Source organism: Macrobrachium rosenbergii, chromosome 16 (assembly GCF_040412425.1).
Source record: "Macrobrachium rosenbergii isolate ZJJX-2024 chromosome 16, ASM4041242v1, whole genome shotgun sequence".
NCBI classification, from domain to species: Eukaryota; Metazoa; Arthropoda; class Malacostraca; order Decapoda; family Palaemonidae; genus Macrobrachium; species Macrobrachium rosenbergii.
Genome location: NC_089756.1, coordinates 28,899,823 through 28,920,525, shown reverse-complemented (window position 1 = coordinate 28,920,525; position 20,703 = coordinate 28,899,823). Strand labels below are relative to the sequence as shown.

General features: G+C 39.1%; 1 protein-coding gene across 2 annotated transcripts in view; it reads right to left on the bottom strand.

The window, feature by feature from the left end:
- Window positions 1-10,794: 10,794 nt before the first annotated feature.
- LOC136847244 (uncharacterized) overlaps window positions 10,795-20,703 on the bottom strand; it is a 201,089-nt gene continuing 191,180 nt past the window's right edge. For both annotated transcript variants that reach the window (XM_067118742.1, XM_067118741.1), the window contains exon 4: window positions 10,795-14,164. In XM_067118742.1, coding sequence (XP_066974843.1) covers window positions 13,938-14,164 — 227 coding nt within the window. In that variant the 3' untranslated portion in view covers window positions 10,795-13,937. The remainder of the gene's footprint in view (window positions 14,165-20,703) is intronic.

Genomic DNA, 20,703 nt, shown 5'->3' with positions numbered 1-20,703 from the left:
ATGCTGTCTTCAGACCATCACTTCTGAAAATAAATTCAACAATCTCTGAATACTCTCTTTCAGCATCATCCATCTGAAAAAGATACTTTCTTTTATCACCTACCTACTTTGAGTATTTTACACTCTTAAATAATGATTATCCTTTCATCAAAAAGATAAAACAAGTCATTTTACACCAACAAATGACAAAATTTACATACCTTGAGCACTCCTGCAGGGTGAATGAACACCCCGGGGTATAAAATGTGGTCTAATTCTGAACACCCCAGGGTACAAAATGTGGTCTAATTCCCACAAGAGTCAAATTTCTACTGTCTTCTTGCTCACTCCCTCATTAATTCAAACAAGTGCTGGAACGGACAGGAATAGCTCAACTACCAGTTAAGAAATTCCAACCCTTTTGGATTGTTTTGGGGTGCCCAAACACCCAACACGGATAATGTATGATTGACGGTTCCTCTTTTAATCTTTCAGCTTGTAATTATTTCTTTATAATTTCTACGGAAATTCTATTTTGGGGCAGTTTGCTAGCCGAGTACCTTTTTTTCGATTCGCACAAATCCAAGGTTCATGTATAACTTGCACAAATCTATGGATAGCGTGACACTTTTGAAGCGCTGTTAGATGGCGTAACTGCTCTAGAAGTCACCTATAACCTAAGACAACAATACTGCCCTGAAATGGTAAACAGCAGTATTTGCAAAATTTTCGAAATTGAGATATGCCACCTGTTGGCCTCGTGAAACACTGATACACAAGTTATTGCAGTTTCAGAATGATTCTACGATGCTTTCCACGAGTATTCAGGGGGTCCCATTTCCAGTATCTGCAAAACCAGCATTAAGGCAAGGGATTATCTACCATTTTTCTCAGTTTTGCGTTTTTGCAGATACTGCAGTCTTCCATTTTAGGGCAGAATACACTGTAGCATTAAAGAAGGCGAGCACTTAGCAATAATTGTTTTGCTTCATGACTTTTATAACTCCAGCGGGGAGCCTTGAAGTAAAATATTGCATCTTGGCCGCTCCTTGTGGAGCGAATGCCTAAATGGGTTTATATCCCGCATCTCCGTTAAATAAGATATTCCAGTCTGGGCATTTTGTATCTAGACGGAGTGCAGATGAGATGTGTTCAATGATGGCCATTAGAATTATGCATTATAATATTTGTCAATTTAAATTCAACATTGCACATTAAAAAACGGATGTAAAAGAAATTTAAGACAAGTAATTAATGTGAATATACAAGGGAAGCATTTACATTGTAATAATGATGATAGTTATTTTACATAAGTAACATATTTTGCAAGAGTTTGACAATAGATGACGAAGGCAAAATAAAAAATAAATGGCAAGAATAATTATTTATGACTATAAAAATACTAGTTTCCTTTTCCCTCCCAGCGGCTAAGATGCCCATGTCGTCTTCCCCATAGTAGGATGGAAAACTGCAATGGAATGACGCAAATTATTTGCAATCAGGCTTACTGTTCTTGGTCAGAACCTGAATAAAATTTACGTGTCACTATACAAAACAAACCCTTTGTGCCAGCCCTTTCTGGGAACAATAATAATAATGGTCCAACATGAAGTATTTGTCGGCATTTCAGCGAGCATCAAACCAGCAAACCCACACGTACTTGATTGACTAAAATCACTGGCAATGGTAGGGACAACAGGAAACCTTTAAGGACACGCAGTAAGGGGCGCTGTTGATTCTCGGCTGCTGCCTTCCAGCCCTCAGAAATCAGGTTGGATATTTTTTACTTCTCGGAAAAAAAAAAAACAAGAAATTCTCGGCTGCCTTCCAGCCCTCAGAAGTCAGGTTGAATATTTTTTATTTTATTCTCGAAAATAAATAAATAAAAAAATCGAATCCTCGGCTGCCTTCCAGCCCTCAGAAATCACGTTGAATATTTATTTTATATTCTATAAAAAAAATACACTTAAAAGTAGCACTCCCTCTCTCCCTTCACCACAAAGTGAATGGGTAACAATGCAGTAGAGTATTTAATACTGGCCTTGTGATCTGAGTTTTAGCCTTTCCTTAAAACTGACCCAGGTTATTTGACTATTAATTAAAATCTAACATTAAAAGCGCGTCGTCGTTGATAAGCAGGTGTTACAAAGCCCAAATTCCGCCACACTTACCTTAAAGATATTAATATAAACTAATACCTTATAGTCCCCTTCCTGTTAAGTACCGTGCCAACAGTAACAGTGACCTCAGTAGCACAAAGCTCGCACGAGATGATGAGACAGATTATGTAAATTCCGAGACACTTACTTGCACCATAGAGTACCAACACATTTTTTACTTGGTTCCACCATCATGTACTGATTATCTTGCCAGACGTACGATGTCCGTGATTAGATTAAACCCACCTTTGACTTTCTGCCTCGTTCTCTCGCTAAGGTGTAGTAGGATAATGAAAGCTGAAGGGCAGATAATATTGTAATTTTATTTAATCTTATCCACGTTAACCATAACACATTGCACGTAACCTGATATACTTTTCCAATGGCCCTTAATTATTTGCATTTTGAGCAAAACATCACTAACTAACATCGGATGTGTATATGTCAATATATTCTCTTACGCAACATCAGTGTATTTTCAAAATATTTCAGCTTACCAGACACTTACGCTAATCTGTTCTCGAAAGCCCAAATGGAAAGGGGATACAAGAACGCGCATCACGGCACCAACTGATTTGTGAAAACTACTGTAGACCGACTGAGACCATGTTTGGGCTGCAAGTTAGCAAACGACACCGGAACAAAATCAAACCCTACGTCAGTGGAGTATGTCAAGACAAGGAAGGAGAGGAATGTGTACTTCATGTGTGACTGAGAAAGGGGAATGGCAAAACAGTTAAAAGATGATAACTGATAGCGTCACGATGTCTGAATGTCATAGGACAAAGAGGTCTCTATCACTTTGGTTTCTAGTGAATTTTCTCGCCTCAAACAGCTCGTCTCTCGGGATTGTTTCCTACTGTCATGATGATAATTAACAAATGCTTACCTGTCATATCAGATGTAGTTCTTACGTCTGGAATCATTATGATTTCTCGCGGTATTTTGCGTCATGTTTGCGCGTTCTTACGGTCTCGAATTCTATCAAAGAGGGGATATCTCTATTTTCACAAACTGGCGATTAACGCTGGGAGTACGATAAGGTACTGTAACATTAGACATAACCAAAGAGAAACTTTGAATGGAAGAATGAAAAATAAGCTACGGGGGAACTTACCACCTATTAATTACCTCAGCCTGCTTATGCATAAAACTGTATTTCACAAATGAACAAAATTCTTCAACACGAGAAGTCATTTTGGTATCCTTCTCGTATATTAAGCCACAATTCCTACGCAGATGAAAGTGAAACAACGTAGTACCTCCTTCCAAAATGCAATTAAGAAAATTAATAGCAAGAAAAACTTTCTAGCCTGAATCACTTGAAAGAAACTTAAGTACCGTAATGACCTCAATTGTATCGCCATAATTGCTTTGCGTCGGCAATGCATCTTATTAAAAGTCATGGGCTTAGCCAGAGCGGGACATTTGCCATCCAACTAAGAACACTCAGACCCACAGAAGCAATTATAAACACCGTGAGAGTAATGCAACTGACACATTAAAATCTACAGCCCATAAAAATCTAGAGCATATACTTTTTCCGAAATTAAAAACCAACGCCAAACTACTAGCAATGCTTCCTGAAGATAAATAACAGTAAAATATGGATGATAATTTTTTCCCCACCACAACAAATCTTAGCCACCACTTGACGCGTCCGTCGGTTGTTTGTTTTTCAAGAAAAAAAAAAAATGTGGTGAAAGAAATACAATTTTATTACTAAAGAAACTTCTTTCAGGGAGCGTTTTGCATTTACTCATGCTCAAGGAGATAATGACGCATCAACAAGTTGTAATGGAATATAGACCCGTAGTGGAGTAGCGCCGTCAGTGCATCTCATGCGGTGCACTGTAGGCATTACTTAAGGTTCTTTACAGCGTTCCTTCGGCCCCTAGCTGCAACCCCTGTCACTCCTTTGACTGTAACTCCGTTCATATTCGCTTTCTTCCGTCTTACTTTCCACCCTCTCTTAACAGGTGTTTCATAGTGCAACCGCTTTGAGGTTCCCCCCGTTACACCTTTAAAACTTTTCTACTTTCAGTTTTCCTTTCAGCGCTGAATGACCTCATAGGTCCCAGCGCTTGGCCTTTGGCCAAATTCGATATATATCGACGCATCAACAAATTCATCATCAAAACGATGTGGACGCTGTAATTACGACAAGCGATCACATTCAGCAGACGAGATTCATACTGCAGGGTACCTTGGCCTTTGGGGAGTTACAAAACTCGCTTCCCAGCAACACAACGCACAAGATAGTGAACGAACAAAAAATATCTCTGAACAACCTACGCTTCTGTGTTTGAGAGAGAGAGAGAGAGAGAGAGAGAGAGAGAGAGAGAGAGAGAGAGAGAGAGAAAATATCTCTGAACAACCTACGCTTCTGTTTGAGAGAGAGAGAGAGAGAGAAAACAAAATATAGTGAACGAACAAAAAATATCTCTGAAAAACCTACGCTTTCTGTGTTTGAGAGAGAGAGAGAGAGAGAGAGAGAGAGAGAGAGAGAGAGAGAGTAAAATATAGTCAACGAACAAAAAATATCTCTGAACAACCTACGCTTCTGTTTGAGAGAGAGAGAGAGAGAGAGAGAGAGAGAGAATGCGCTGTTTGATGTGATGTTAAGATTAGTAACACGAGCTGTATATAACAGCTGCTCTTACCAGAGAGACAGATATTGAGTGAATGATGGATATGAATATTAAGTAGAGAACAAAATAATTCATGTGTTACATGTGTGTTTAGTCATAATACATACGGTCTTATAAACATATGAAACACAAGCTGGCACGCTAATTAGTTGGTTTCATAATGAGGACCGAAAAACAAAAATCATACTGTTGAGAGGAATTTTTTATAAGTTGAAATTCAAATAAGTCTTGTTTCACTATGAAATTGAAATTGAAATAAATCTTGTTCCTCTATGAAACTGAAATTCAAATAAATCTTGTTTCTCTATGAAATTGAAATTCAAGTAAATATTGTTTCTCTATGAAGAAATTTAAATAAGTCTTGTTTCTCTATGAAACTGAAATTCAAATAAATCTTGTTCTTCTATGAAATTGAAATTCAAATAAATCTTGTTTCTCTATGAAATTGAAATTTAAATAAATGTTTCTCTATGAAATTGAAATTCAAATAAATCTTGTCTCTCTATGAAATTGAAATTCAAATCAATCTTGTTTCTCTATGAAATTGCAATTCAAATAAATCTTGTCTCTATGAAATTGAAATTCAAGTAAATCTTGTTTCTCTAAGAAATTCAAATAAATCTTGTTTCTTTATGAAATTGAAATTCAAATCAATCTTGTTTCTCTATGAAACTGAAATTCAAATCAATCTTGTTCCTCTAGGAAACTGAAATTCAAATAAATCTTGTTTCTGTATGAAACTGAAATTCAAGTAGTAGATCTTGTTTCTCTATGAAATTCAAATTCAAATAAATCTTGTTTGTGTGTGTTCGTGAAGAGCAAGTGGACGGAATACTGCAATGAAGTCGAAGGGCACAGTAAAATCGAGAATAAAGATGGCGAAAGAAAAAGGAGGCATTACTGAAAGGCAACATGTGGTACACAAATGTGGAAGAAGAAGAAGAAGAAGAAAAGAAGCCGAATACTCAAATTCTGACCGGGAGGAGAATCAGGCGACGGGGCCAAATCAGCAGAACCGTTTCGACTTCTGCTTCTCATTATGATGGAAAACATAGCCCACGATGGCATTAGGCCATCTTAATCATCAACAACGTGAATGATGATTAAAGCAGAGCTTTGTGAAAAAAAGGTAGTGCGACGCCACGGTCAGCAGCTATCTGAGAACCTTAAACGAAAACACTAACGTTTTTTTGCATAAGACAAACTTTTCCCATGGTGTTTGAAAGATGTTAGTCGTTTTAAGGAGTAACACTAGATTTCTTATTCAGTAATGATCAGAAACACTAGATTTCCTATTTAGTAATGGTCATAAACACTAGATTTCTCATTCAGTAATGATAAAAAACACTAGATTTCTTATTCATTAATGATCAAAAACACTAGATTTCTCATTCAGTAACGATCAAAAACACTAGATTTCTTATTTAGTAATGACCAGAAACACTAGATTTCTTATTCAGTAATGATAAAAATAGTCTTAGAATAGATTCGGACACCAGGACTTTCGACCAACATGAATGAAATGCCCAAACAACTGGTCGTGGCCTTCTCAAATTTCGTGAATGGAGCCGACGACCCCAGACAGTATCGTCTACTACTGCAGCGCCCAAACAGGAACTTGGTCGTCTTTAAGTTGAGTGTAGCCGTGCTTCCGAGACAAGAAACTATTAAATAAATAATAAAAAAAAAACATACATAAATAATAAATAAAAAATGGAAATGACTCGTGTTGCAATCAAGGTCCTTTTAATATACTCTCACAATATATTCAAAAGGACCTTGGCTGTTGTAATATTGCAGGTGTAAGTTGCTGGCGATTGTGATTTCGTTTTGGCAAGGGATTCATCTCGCTGCTGTCGGCGAAGAAGAAAGTGGCTGATAGAATCTAAGACTGTGAAGCAAAATGCCTGATAATAATAGCTCACTCAAACCTCGCAGAGATGAAATGCTGAGGTTAAGACTTAGGAGTCATTTGGCATGAAAGGGAAATGTGTGAGCAAATCGGACTTAGGAGTCATTAGCAGATGAATGAATTGATTGCAGAATCATAGTTCATATGCAATGTATTTCCTTTCTTCTTCTTTTCAATGTACTTCCCTTCTTTTGCTCCTATTTCTTAATTTTCTTCTTCTTTTCAATGTATTTCCCATCTTTTTCTCCTATTTCTTAATTTTCTTCTTCTTCTTCACGAACTTCAAGATAAAGACATCCGATTGATGAATGGAGTTGTCACGAAGAGTGACTGAAAGCGCCTGAATGATGTATGTCGTGACTGAACAATAAGTCATTCATCTTGTGGATGAATGACACTGAGAAGCAAAAACCTCATGACAAATGAAATGAACAAACCGTCTGGATATGTGCTGATGAATAACTATCATGGCATGGAATACAGAGTTTAGGTCAAAGGGCAAGCGCTGAGACCTATGAGGTCATTCAGCGCTGAAACGGAAATTGACAGTAAAAAGGTTTGAAAGGTGTAACAGGAGGAAAACCTCAAAGCAGTTGCACTATGAATCAATTGTTAGGAGAAGGTGGAGAGTAAGATGGAAAAAAAAATATGAAAGGTGGTACAGTAAGAGGAATGAATAAAGCGTCTGGAGTAATAACAGGCCGATGGTGATGAATATAAATATATAGATAAAAATTAAGTCGAATCTCTTGCGGCCTTCAGCCACAGCGCTCCAAGTGGATCGTAAATAAAAAAGCGAAACACGCCATCGGACACATTTTCTGTACATATGAAAACAAAAACCCTTTTGAAACAAATCCATAATCCTTTTCGGATCTTTCCTAGATAGTGTCCCCCAAGGGTTTTAACCCGGTATGTATCCATCTCTGCGGCGTGTTTAGTACAAGCCCGTTGGGGGTGACCGTATAAACATGAACAAAAGACCGTATCATAAAGATAATGACCCCCCCATGAAATATTAGTCCTAGATAACGACCTCCGAACTTTGCTGGGGGTCACTATCTATTAGAGATCCCCTTTTTCTTTTCTAACTTGCTCTGTAAAGTTCCTCTCCAAACGTCCTTCTGTCACAATTTTGAATTTTTCTTTTTTCCATCGACTCGTGTCAACCATATCACAACTCTGTTAAAGCCTTTTTTTTCTCGCCGTTGCATCATCAGGCATTTTATTATTATTATTATTATTATTATTCACTAGATGAAACCTGCTCATATGGAACAACCCCACAAAGGGGCCACTGACTTGAAATTCAAGCTTCCAAAGAATATTAAGGTGTTCATTTGGAAGATGTAAGAGGAGGTAAAGGAAAACACAGAAAGAAGATATACCACTTATTAAAAAAGAAAAAAAATAAATAGATAAAAAAAGTACGGTATTAAAATGCAAAAAGAATAGTGCTGGGTAGCAATGCAAATGCACTTTCGCATGAACTTCTGAAGAAATTCCAACAGCACGACATCCTCTGAAGGGAGGCTGTTCCACAGTCCAACGGTGCGAGGAATAAAGGACCTCTGGAACTGAGAAGTTCGACAGCGAGGCACATTTTATATATATATATAAAACTAATAGACGTTGACCGTCTGGAAGCGGCGTGAGGATTTGCCAAGTGGATGGATTTTCCATTATGTCTGGCGGATACTTCAATCTCATAATTCATTTTTCCATTTGATATGACGTTCAAGAAACTACATTCTTTCTAATTCGAGTTCAGTTTACTTTCTTGGCCTGATTATTTGCTTTTATATGACTATTTATTTTCTTGTCATATTTGCCAAAAAATGGAAGTTAGCCAATCAATTTCATGGTATCTAAAATTAGGTTTAGTCTGTAAATGAATTACTGGTTTGGCTTTTAGCGTGTTGCCTACGGTGAGGCGAACGATGACTGGCAACATTTGACAGAGTGATCTCATTATATTTCAGACACGAGGTGTAACCACGCATTAATTACCTCTGCGACTAAAGCGAGCTTGTCATGTGTCATTATCGTCCCCTGCTTTCCGTTATGCGGTCATTCAGCGTCGAATTCGACGTTTATCGTTTCATACCTTCAAAACTGATTATAGAAGTAACGTGTTTCCGTAAATGAATTGCCGATTGTACTTAAATACTGTAATAGCGAGATATTTCGGTATTTTCTTTGCGGTCCACTTGGAGCGCTTATGGTCTTTATATTCATCAGCACCTGCCTGTTATTGCTCCAGACGTTGTGTTCATCGCATTTGTCACGCAGTTTTTGCTTCTTAAGTGTCATTCATCCGCAAGGTGCCATCTTACGAAAGTCACCTCGTTCAGTCACGACATTCATCCTTTAAGTGCTTTCGGTCACTCTTTGATGACTTCATTCACCAGTCGAGACCACGGCTGAATTATTACAACAATTTCCAAGTTTCGTACAGCATATCGTAGATGGTAAATACGAGATGAATTCCACTGAATAAAATTCGACTGAACAGAAAATAAAACTTTTATAGTTTAACTGCTTCCTAGGACAAATCAGGTTTGGATTTCTGAGGCATTAATAAGACTGAATGGGGCTACACTAAATTCCAGCTATTAGATGTACAGACTGACCTCAGAATTTGTTACAGGCTCCATAAAACTTTCACAGAATCTCAGAGAACAGATCAGAACAATCTTGAACTTGAAACCTACTTTCTAGATTGGTTAAAAGGGACTCAAGATAGATTGTTTTCCCACTACGTGAGGTCTGAACTAAATTAATTTTTCTCACTTCATGAAACTGAAATTTCAGTAAGAATATTTATATGATTCGCTGATTATATTCGAGCTGAATTTCGGTAGCTATACTCAGAGTCGACATTAGATGCTGAACGTAGTATATGCCAGGTAGATACGTAAATGAGCAGGTAGTGTGAAGTGTCAATAGGATAAGTGAAAGACAAACTGTGTTGTGATGGCTTGGAAACATCAAACACTCTCGTCATTAAATGACAATGTTCCCGGTGATAATTGTGAAAAGAGTTAAGGGGGAAAATAAATTCCTCCGTCCTAATCTTTCTGATGATGTAAATGGTGAAAATATATAATCTTAATATTAAGCGTCCAGTGAAAAAGAAGACTGTCGTGTTGAAAATGGACATCACTCACAGAACAACATGGTCTCACGGTTAGAACTTCCTAAGAAAGACAAAGTGAATGGTAAATCAAAGATAACTATGATATCTACTCTGGTACTGAGCTGCTCCGGTAGACCAACTGCATAAATAAGAGGGATTAAAAACAAAAACACAAACATATGAAAGGCCTACGTGGACTATCATCCCCTTGCTTATCCAGAGGAGGGATTAGGGATTAGGGATTGTTGACGTGAGTTCGGGTCGTTTCGGCCGTAAGCACGTTTCCGTGCAAAATGGGCGCCGTGTTTAGTACCAGCCCCTTGGGGATGTACGTAAAACATAATAAAATCATGACACTTCCGGCCGGAACGACCAGGACCGGTTGACGTCAGGTTAAAATACTGAAAAAAAATGATCTTTGGATAATCTACAATCCACTTTTATAATTATTGCTCGGTTCCTTCTTACGTCGCTACGTCTCTCTAAGATTCTACTTTCTGCCAACGCCCAAATGGTGAATCGTCCTTTTAGCGTTCCCTTCCCCGTTCTTAATGTTCCTACAAGTCCGCGTTCCCTTAAAACTATCTGTTCCCTTATGGCATACTCTTAGTTTTCCACATCACTCACGCTGGAAAGGACCACTTTCCCAAATGACACAATTATGACCAACACGATGATAATCATTATGATAGTTATATCATAACATGTAAATAATACTTACGTTACAGTCACGTTCTTGATACCTTGCGCACAGGTATGTATGTGTATATATATATATATATATATATATATATATATATATATATATATATATATATATATATATATATATATATAATGTATATATGTATATATATATATATATATATATATATATAAAATACATACAAAAATAAAAAAAAAAAATCGTAACATATCATCAATGGATAATTTACAGAAGCAATAAATAATACATGACGATTCCTCATTTATTTTCTTCATCTGATCATTAATTAGAAATCACCAACATCAGATGGAATGTATTGCTGGAAAACATAACAACAAAAATATGACCAATAATCGAAGAGTTATAAAACACGAGCGATCATTATAATAATTACATTGTTCATAATAGTGCACTCTATAATGAGACTGCCATACTTGTAAAATACTTCATTAACATTACTATGAAAAATAGCCTTTTGGCAACGCACAACATAATAATCAGAACTCATCGCTTGATGAGTTATAATGAGACAGCCTTAAGCAAATAACTTCAGTGATCATAAAATGCATCTGATAATATGGTGCAATGACGCCTCAATATTACTAAGTAAAGTCTTCACAATAAAAACCACTCTGCTACACAATTCGTAACGAGGCAACCGTCTTGATAAAGTCAATCTATGAAATCACATCGCCGTGCGGCTGTCGTATTAAATAGATGAGGAAAATTATAATGAACATCCCACTGATCATGATACTACGCTATAATGAGGCTGCCATATCGGTCACTAAACGCGCACACACGCACGCGCGCACACACACACACACACACACGCACAGCGAAACGGATGCAAATGCTAAACTGCGCCAGGCTTCAAAGATTGCGCAAGACGGTTATCAAAAGCTTCTATACGATTCTGAAATCGGATGAAAAAAAAAAAAAAAAAATCGGTCTTGTGATTCGTTAAGCTCTAATCGTGAAAAAACCGGTGACGAAAGGGAAGAGGTGCTGTTTGATTTCAAAAAAGCGCCAGGGGAAAAAACTGGCTTATAAAAAAACCGAGTGATTCACGTGCTGAAGAATCCCTATTCCTATTCAAAAGGTATATACTGTAACTTCTCGGGGCTTTTCATAAAATTTGTTCAAAAACACTTTTCATGTGATCTGTAGACTGACCAGGCTGAGAGAGGGAGAAAGAGAGATCTGTAGACTGACCAGGCAGAGAAAGGGAGAAAGAGAGATCTGTAGACTGACCAGGCACAGGAAGGGAGAAAGAGAGATCTGTAGACTGACCAGGCAAGGAAAGGGAGAAAGAGAGATTCAGACTGATCCAGGCAAAGAAAGGGGAAAAAGAGATCTGTAGACTGACCAGACAGAGTGAAGGGAGAAAGAGATCTGTAGACTGACCAGGCAAAGAAAGGGAGAGATCTGTAGACTGACCAGGCAGAGAAAGGGAGAAAGAGAGATCTGTAGACTGACCAGGCACAGGAAGGGAGAAAGAGAGATCTGTAGACTGACCAGGCAAGGAAAGGGAGAAAGAGAGATCTGTAGACTGACCAGGCAAAGAAAGGGGGGAAAAAGAGATCTGTAGACTGACCAGACAGAGGAAGGGAGAAAGAGAGATCTGTAGACTGACCAGGCAAAGAAAGGGAGAGATCTGTAGACTGACCAGGCAGAGGAAGGGAGAAAGAGAGATCTGCAGACTGACCAGGCAGATAGAGAGAGCTTGCGCGTCTCATTCCTATATAAAACGTTGTAGTAAAGCTTTAGCGGCATGAAACTGTTGATTAAAAAACAAGCGTTGCAATCCACTGACCTGACGAAATCATCGCAAAACTCGCTCTGGAGCGTCGCGATATCAACCCTAAAAAACGGGGGCCCGCCAAACAATGACCTTGAAACCTGGCTTTATTTTTCCCCATCACATAAAATCTACAGAGACATGAAATATACACACAATAGAGCGGCGCCTGCCTCAATGGAAATATATCACTTGCTCGCACCGCCATGTTAAATGACATCTCATCCAAGGTCCTTTGAATATACTCTGAGATTATAAGAATATGTTTCAAGGGCCTTGATCTTATCTTCATCATTTCATCAATGATTTCCATAAGTATGACTAGACCGCGTCTGCGCGCTGTCGGTGCCTGTTATATGAACGTACAAAGGACCACCGTCACTACTACTGATTAAGATACGACGACTCTATATCCTATAAACGGACTATGTGTAGAAGATGAAATCGGCGTGGAGGTTAAGGATAGAATCTACTTACGTTTATTAATATACATTAATAATAACAGACTTCATTCTCTCTCTCTGTCACAGACTATTGACCCAGGATCTCTTTTTGGACGTTTTTTAAATCTTTGCCTTACATAAATCAGGAGAGTCCTGTACGATATTATTTATCAAAATAAATGGAAACTTCTTCGAATTCAGGCGCGGGGCCCGTTCGGTTTTCTTATCTTTCTTCTACTGGCAGTGAAAATATCATTTGGATAAAGCTATCGGCCATTACCACACAAACAAATGCAGCATAATACGCAGTAGCCACTGTTGGAGACCGGTTGGATTACTTCTTGTTCTAATCGAGAATGAATGACGAAATACCAAAATTGGAGGAGAAGAACCTACAAACGATTGTTTTGCTTTCTCACATTTTTGTCTCTTGTAGGCAACTGTAGCTAGTATGTAGCGTCACCTGTATTTACGTTTCTGATTCTGTTCTTGAAATTTCTGAATTTTGAACACGGTAAGGGCAGTACCAACATTCACGGTACGGCGAACAATATTGGAAAAAACAAATATATATATATACAGTATATATATATATATATATATATATATATATATATATATATATATATATATATATATATATATATATATATAAGAGGGGGACAGGTACGCTGCAAAATAATATCCTGAGTCAAGCAGAATTTGAATTTCGACAAAAGAAAATGTCTCCAAGGACCAGCAGTCACTAATACCGCCTCTGTAGACTAAAAAAACCCAAGGCGCCCTGTCCTCTTCTGCGATACGACACTTTCGCGTCAGCAATATGCCTCGGGCAATGTTCACAGTTCAGGAATGCCACTTTTCCCCCACAGCCTTTGCAATCTATGGCACTGAAGGCCTGAGGCCAGCCAAGTCCAGTGAGAGCCATCACTTAATTCAGTACTTTCTTAATACAGTCAACATAAATAACTTACATAGCATTTGTACCATGGCCACTTAATGCTAAGGGCTTCGATATACTGTACACATGCAGTGGGTTGTATGGGCTGGCATCTGGGATACGAGATGTCTTCTGCCTTTCTTCTCGTCTCTGAAACTATTCTCTCGAGGAAAATGCATTCCAGGAAGACCCTCCAGAAATGGGACCTCATATTCTTGGGATCCTGAGAGTCGACCACCAGGACACGGCCATTGCGGTGGTGACAATGGCCACCAACTTGGAGGGAGAGAGGCCGTGCCTGGAGGCCGAGTTGCAGTACGGCCAATCGCACGAACAGACGCGCTTCGTCAGCAGGATGGTCTTCTGGGTCTCGCAGGAATTGGTGATCATCGTGCTTTTAGTGGCGCAGTTGCGATGGAAGCTCTCCATTTCACCTGCGTGGAAGGCAAGAAGTTAATCGTTTTACAAGCATCAATGTCCTGAACTGTTATGGCAATGACAGTAACAGTAACAATTAGATCAGATATTATCGGTACTGTTGTTTCTTACGAAGTAAATAATTTTACAAGCATAAATATCCTGAACTGTTATGGCAATGACAGTAACAGTAACAATTAGATCAGATATTATCGGTACTGTTGTTTCTTACGAAGTAAATAATTTTACAAGCATAAATATCCTGAACTGTTATGGCAATGACAGTAACAGTAACAATTAGATCAGATATTACTTGTTACTGTTGTTTCTTACAAAGTAAGAGTTACCTGAAACCAAGAATCTCATGACGTAACGTACAATTACCTTAACCATAAAAATAACACATGTATTTATTTGAAAAGAAACAAGATTACAAATTCTCCTTGCAGTACCATGATCCTAACGCCTACAAAACCAAGAATACCAGAAAAAGAAGCAATAGGTAGGAATTAGAAACTTTCTCAAACAGTTAGAAAAGCAAAGGGCAAGAGTGTGTTGTCTAGCATACTGAATTACCCTGCAGTGCAGTGTGCACCTCGCCACAGCATCTGGTGCTGTTCTCTACAGGGAGGAAGGGAGGATGCCCGTTCTTAACAACGGAGGCTGCGGCTTGTGGTTCCAATTGGGGGCTCCTTACGGCCGAGTGCATAAGGGCGAATTTACATATAACGGGATAAACAACGTCTGACATCCGTTTTGTTTGGATAGCTTCAACGCAGAATCCAATAATAAAATATTTGGTACCGACGTATTGCAATTTAGCTGGTCCGCTGGTATAGTGGTTAGTGTCTTGACATGCCACTTGGATGCCGCGGGTTCGCTGCAGTGTGGGGTCTGCGGTGGGACGTTGGAACCAACATTCTTTGGAAGCTTGAATTTCAAATCAATGGCCCCTTTGGTGGGCATGTTCCATGTGAATAGGTTTCATGTACCGAAATAATAATAATAATAATAATAATAATAATAATAATAATAATAATAATAATAATAATAATAATAATAATAATTCGGAAAAAAAACGTTGAGACTTCTCTTGAAAATACCGATAATCTGTAAAATGGGAAATATGATAAGAGTTGAGATGTTCATATAGGCTGGGAAATCATAATTTTTCATGGAAAATAGCTGCACCTTTTCCTCAATTCTGGAAGCCTACAGAGGAAATAGCTATGGCATTCCCTTCCTACTTACGTTTTCCCGGATTCTACGGTTTCCCATCTTTCACGAACTGTCATTATCGCTTCCTTCCGGAATTCGCTCTAATTCCTCTTTCTCCTTTCTTTTGAACCTGTTAGTCCTCCTCCTTTCTCGCGTTCTGTGATGCCATAGCTATAAGCAAGGTCCTTTAAATATATTGTGATTTTTGGCTGTAACCTTCAGTTCCACATGGGGCAGAGAGAGAGAGAGAGAGAGAGAGAGAGAGAGAGAGAGAGAGAGAGAGAGAGAGAGAGTTAAGTATACCTAATTTTACCAGACCACTGAGCTGATTAACAGCTCTCTAGGCTGGCCTGAAGGATTAGAGTGCTATTTACGTGGCTCAGAACCAAATGGTTACCTAGCAATGGGACCTACAGCTATTGTGAATCCGAACCACATTATAACGAGAATGAATTTCTGTCAGAAATAAATTCCTCTAATTCTACATTATTACATTCCCGGAGAATCGAACTCGAACAAGCGAGTGCTAGCCGAAAACTCTACCGACTCACCCAAAGAGGAACTAGAGAGAGAGAGAGAGAGAGAGAGAGAGAGAGAGAGAGAGAGAGAGAAACTTTGCTGGCATAGATGAAGACACGTCTTTTTAGTGTTGTTGATTTAGCCACGAACCATCATCTGGAAAAAAGACCCCCCTCTTTTTCTGGGGAGAAGAGAAGAGAGAGAGAGAGAGAGAGAGAGAGAGAGAGAGAGAGAGAGAGAGAGAGAGAGTGCTGTGTATTCGATTACAGTATATTTTAGACTGAACCTACATTAGCAATGAATGGAATGGAATGTAGACTTTAGGCAAAAGGCCAAGCACTGCGACCTATGAGGTCATTCAGCGCTGAAACGGAAATAGACAGTAAAAAGGTTTGAGAGGCGTAACAGGAGGAAAACCTCGCTGTTGCACTATGAAACAATTGTTAGGGAGAGGGTGGAAAGTCAGGTGGAAGAAAGAGAATATGAAAGGAGATACAGTAAAAGGAACGAAAGGGGTTGTGCAGCTAGGGGCCAGGGAGTCAAAGAACCTAGAAAGTGTCGCCTACAGCAAAATCCGCATGAGGTGCACCGACGGCACTACCCCCCTAAACGGGTCCTTTCTCATATAGTTGGTTTTCCTCTTTTCAAAGCGTCGGAAAATCTGCCATCGTCACCCTTCAATACAAAGCTTGTTCCGGCACTTACTCCCTTCTTCATTTTTCCCATTTAGAAATTAATTAATGCTTCACTTCTTGTCCGTTAAACGGCATTATTTTTAGTTGACCTCTGCTTCGACTTCTCCATGTCTCCTGGGAGCCAAGTTCTCTCTCTTATTCTTTGTATCCTTTTTATTTGAGACCTTCTCGAGTATTCATTTCATTCTATTCATTTTCTGCTGCTGATTCGACACTCCACAACATCTATCCTCCTCCACCTCACGACCCTTCTTCTTCGCTGCTCAAAACCAATATCGGATTACTCTCTCTTCGTCTATCACCTCCGATCTTCGGAGCGAATCTAAATTGGGATCACGTAGCTTTATCAAATCCAATGCCTCCCAGACAGTTTCTACGCATTTTTCGTTGCTCTTCCATACACTGCTAGATGAAAAAAAAAGGTTATCTAGGACAGTCACACAATTTCAGACCTGCTACGAGGACTTTATCAAGCCGAACCTGCTAGATCTTCTGAGATTCAGAGTTTTTATTTCGATACGTCAGTTCTTTTCCTCCCCAGTTACCGAGGCCCTTTTCGATCCCTGTCCGGAGCTATGCTCGCACTACTGGGTCGCCTTTCCCTTCTGCCTCTCTTCTTAACAGGTCTGAATTGAAGGCAATTCGTATCATCGACGATTCTTATATGACCTATTCTTTAGTCTTTTTTTTTTCAGCTGCAAACTGACCTAAACGTCTCTTATAGGCGGGCCACTATTTCGTCATACCATTCAGGGTACCCACACCCGACGCTCACTTTGAGACGATCGGCGAGAATTCCTTCCCCTCGACTACCGAGATCTGGAATTCTCTCCCTGCTGCGATGTTCGCGTACTCTCGTCAATATCTTTGCACTTGTTGAAAAGGATACCTGAACTTCTGTTGGTAAAACTACCATCGTATGTCACTCTTTTGATTTATTGTTAATACTATTAGTCAACCTCAGACGAGTGTTCCTTTAGGAGGGGGTATCACTCCTTATCTTTTGTCTATTTATATAAATATAAATGATTTATATACATATATATACACACACACACACACCCACACACATATATATATATATATATATATATATATATATATATATATATATATTATATAATATATATGTATATTATATATATAATGTATACATACATATTATATATATAATACATATATATATTATATATATGTATATATGTATATATAAATCACATTTATATTTATATAAACAGACAAAAGGAACACTCGTCTGAGGTTGATTAATAGTATTAACTATAACATAATAACATACATCAAAAGAGAGAGACATGATTACTCTCTTTTGTCTTTCAATAAACTAAGAACTAGTAATATTAACGATTGTTACGATAATAATCACAGCAGCCTTATTGTCAGAACCTGTAACTAATGTTATTGCGATAATAATCACAGCAGCCTTATTTTCAGAACCTGTAACTAATGTTATTGCGATAATAATCACAGCAGCCTTATTTTCAGAACCTGTAACTAATGTTATTGCGATAATAATCACAGCAGCCTTATTTTCATAACTTGTGACTACAAGGAAACCTAATGATTATGATTTATAAATCCCACAGTGCCTCCTTATGACAACAAGTCGCAACGTCACCACAGGACAGCTGTTACACTGTAGACACCCTTTTGAATCACCCTAAGAGAGAAGGGCAGTCCTCCGTCGAACTAAACGATAATAAGAGTTACACTAAAATCCTCCTAACCTTTTACTGGAAACGCGCCTTATCACACGAATCACGCTCCGAACAAAGCTCGTAAACAACTAATTCTAAAAGAGAAATGAGAAAACATAGACAGAATATAGGATTTAGATCAATGGCCAAGCACTAGGAACCATGAGGTCATTCACCGCTGAAACGGAAATTGGCAGTAAGAAGGTTTGAAAGGTGTGACAGGAGGAAAACCTCAAAGCAGTTGCACCACGAAACAATGGTTAGGAGAGGGTGGAAAAGACAGATGGAAGAGAATACGAACGGAGGGACAGCAAAAAGGAATGAGAGAGGTTGCAGCGAGCGGCCGAAGGGACGCTGCAAAGACCTTAAGTAATGCCTACAGTACACCACGTGAGGTGCACTGACGGCACTAAAACCACCCGCCCCCCCCCGGGTAAAAGGAAACAGCAACAGACACAAGAGAACTTAGCGCCAAAAGTTAGCGAAAACTTCGCGGCTCTTCAGGAAGCGGTTCTCCTCCTAATCAAACCGTCAGTAAAAATATTGGCTTTCGAGTTCCGCTCTGAAGAAGGAAGGCATTATTCGAGTGCTTCTCCCGTTCCTTTTCTCTTCTCCCCCTTCCCCCTTCTTCGTGGATGGCAATAGCTCCGTGTATGTGCGGGGGGGGGGGAGGTCTTTGTCTAAAACAGCTTTTTCTGTCCGCCCTCAGAGCTTAAAAACTACTGAGGCTACGGGGCTGCAAATCGGTATGTTGATCATCCACCCTCCAATCATCAAACACACCAAATTGCATCCCTCTAGCCTCAGTAATTTTTATTTTATTTAAGGTTAAAGTTATCCATAATCGTGCATCTGGCAACGATATAGGACAGGCCACCACCGGCCCGCGGTTAAAGTTTCATGGGCCACGGCTCATACAGCATTATACCAAGACCAACGAAAGATAGATCCATTTTCGTCGGCCTTGATTATACGATAGATTTTTTACTTGTCTTTTGTTGTCATTAATAAATGTGAATTTAAAGCAACGAACTGATAAGTATCGTGAGAATGTTCAAAATTGCGCAATACACCGTCGTGCAGAAATCAAGGTTTATTTCCAATACTTTTGCCAGCAATTAATGGCCTCTTCGACATCAAATGGCAGATGAATAAGCATGAGAGAGAGAGAGAGAGAGAGAGAGAGAGAGAGAGAGAGAGAGAGAGAGAGAGAGAGAGAGAGACATCAGTTCTTATTCCCAACTAGATGTTGTGCTCAGAGTCCATGTTAATGTGACACCTAATGCATATGCAGGTTCATGGATTAAGCAAATGAGGAAGAACGTGCACAGATATTCAATATTAAAGTGCAAATTTACTTTTCCTTAATGCGGAGGGGAATTATGTTACAGCAAACTGACTCTAGCAAATAGCTTTTCTTGAAATTAAAAGAGTACGCAACCAATGGAGCGTGTGAATACAACATATTCACCCTACTGCGATGTGTTGCTTTTTATCTCTCTCTCTCTCTCTCTTTATAAACAAAACAGATAAATAAACAAAATGGTACACTGTATACACGCAAATATACAGCTATCACAATTAACAAATAAAAGCGTACACACAAGATTTTGCATATGGGTATAACAACACGTAAAGCATATCTGCGTACTGCATTATGTGCAAACAATCTGTACAGAGAGCGACAGAATGATGGATCTAAACAAGAGATGAGCTCATTGTTTCTTCAGTACCATCTGGGTACATGACGAGCACTCTGTCAATTTACTCTTCTTTAGGGAGAGAATCCTACGTCATCTTCCGTCAATAATCCTCGTTTTGGAGAAAACATCCTGTTTGTCTCCTTGGGAAAACCGGTTTGGCGGTGCTTTCTTTCCCTACACGGCAGAGCTCTGTGACTTCAGGATTCTGGGCGGTGCTAGTTTTGTGCCCCTAGCTGCAACCCCTTTCGTTCCTTTTACTGTACTTCCATTCATATTGCCTTTCCTTCCATCTTGCTGTCCACCCTCTCCTAACAGTGATTTCAAAGTGCAACAGCGAGGTTTTCCTCACGTTACACCTTTCAAACCTACCTACTCTCAATTTCCTTTACCAGCGCTGAATGACCTCAGAGGTCCCAGCGCTTGGCCTTTGGTCTAAACTCCATATTCCATTCCATTCCAAAGTTTTCCTCGGCCAGGGGCTAGAAAACGAAACTCTGGGTTCCCACTCATAGTGGCAATAGCATAAGAAGACAAATGGTCTATGAAAGACCCATTCAATGTTTGCCGTATTATGACTTTCCCTACTTTTCCCGCCCTTTTCCTCACACGGGCGTGTCCTTTTCACTCGGGCGCCTGCGGAATCTTCTGTTGATTGAATTGAATATAGAATTGAGGCCAAAGCCAAGCACTGGGATCTATGAGGTCA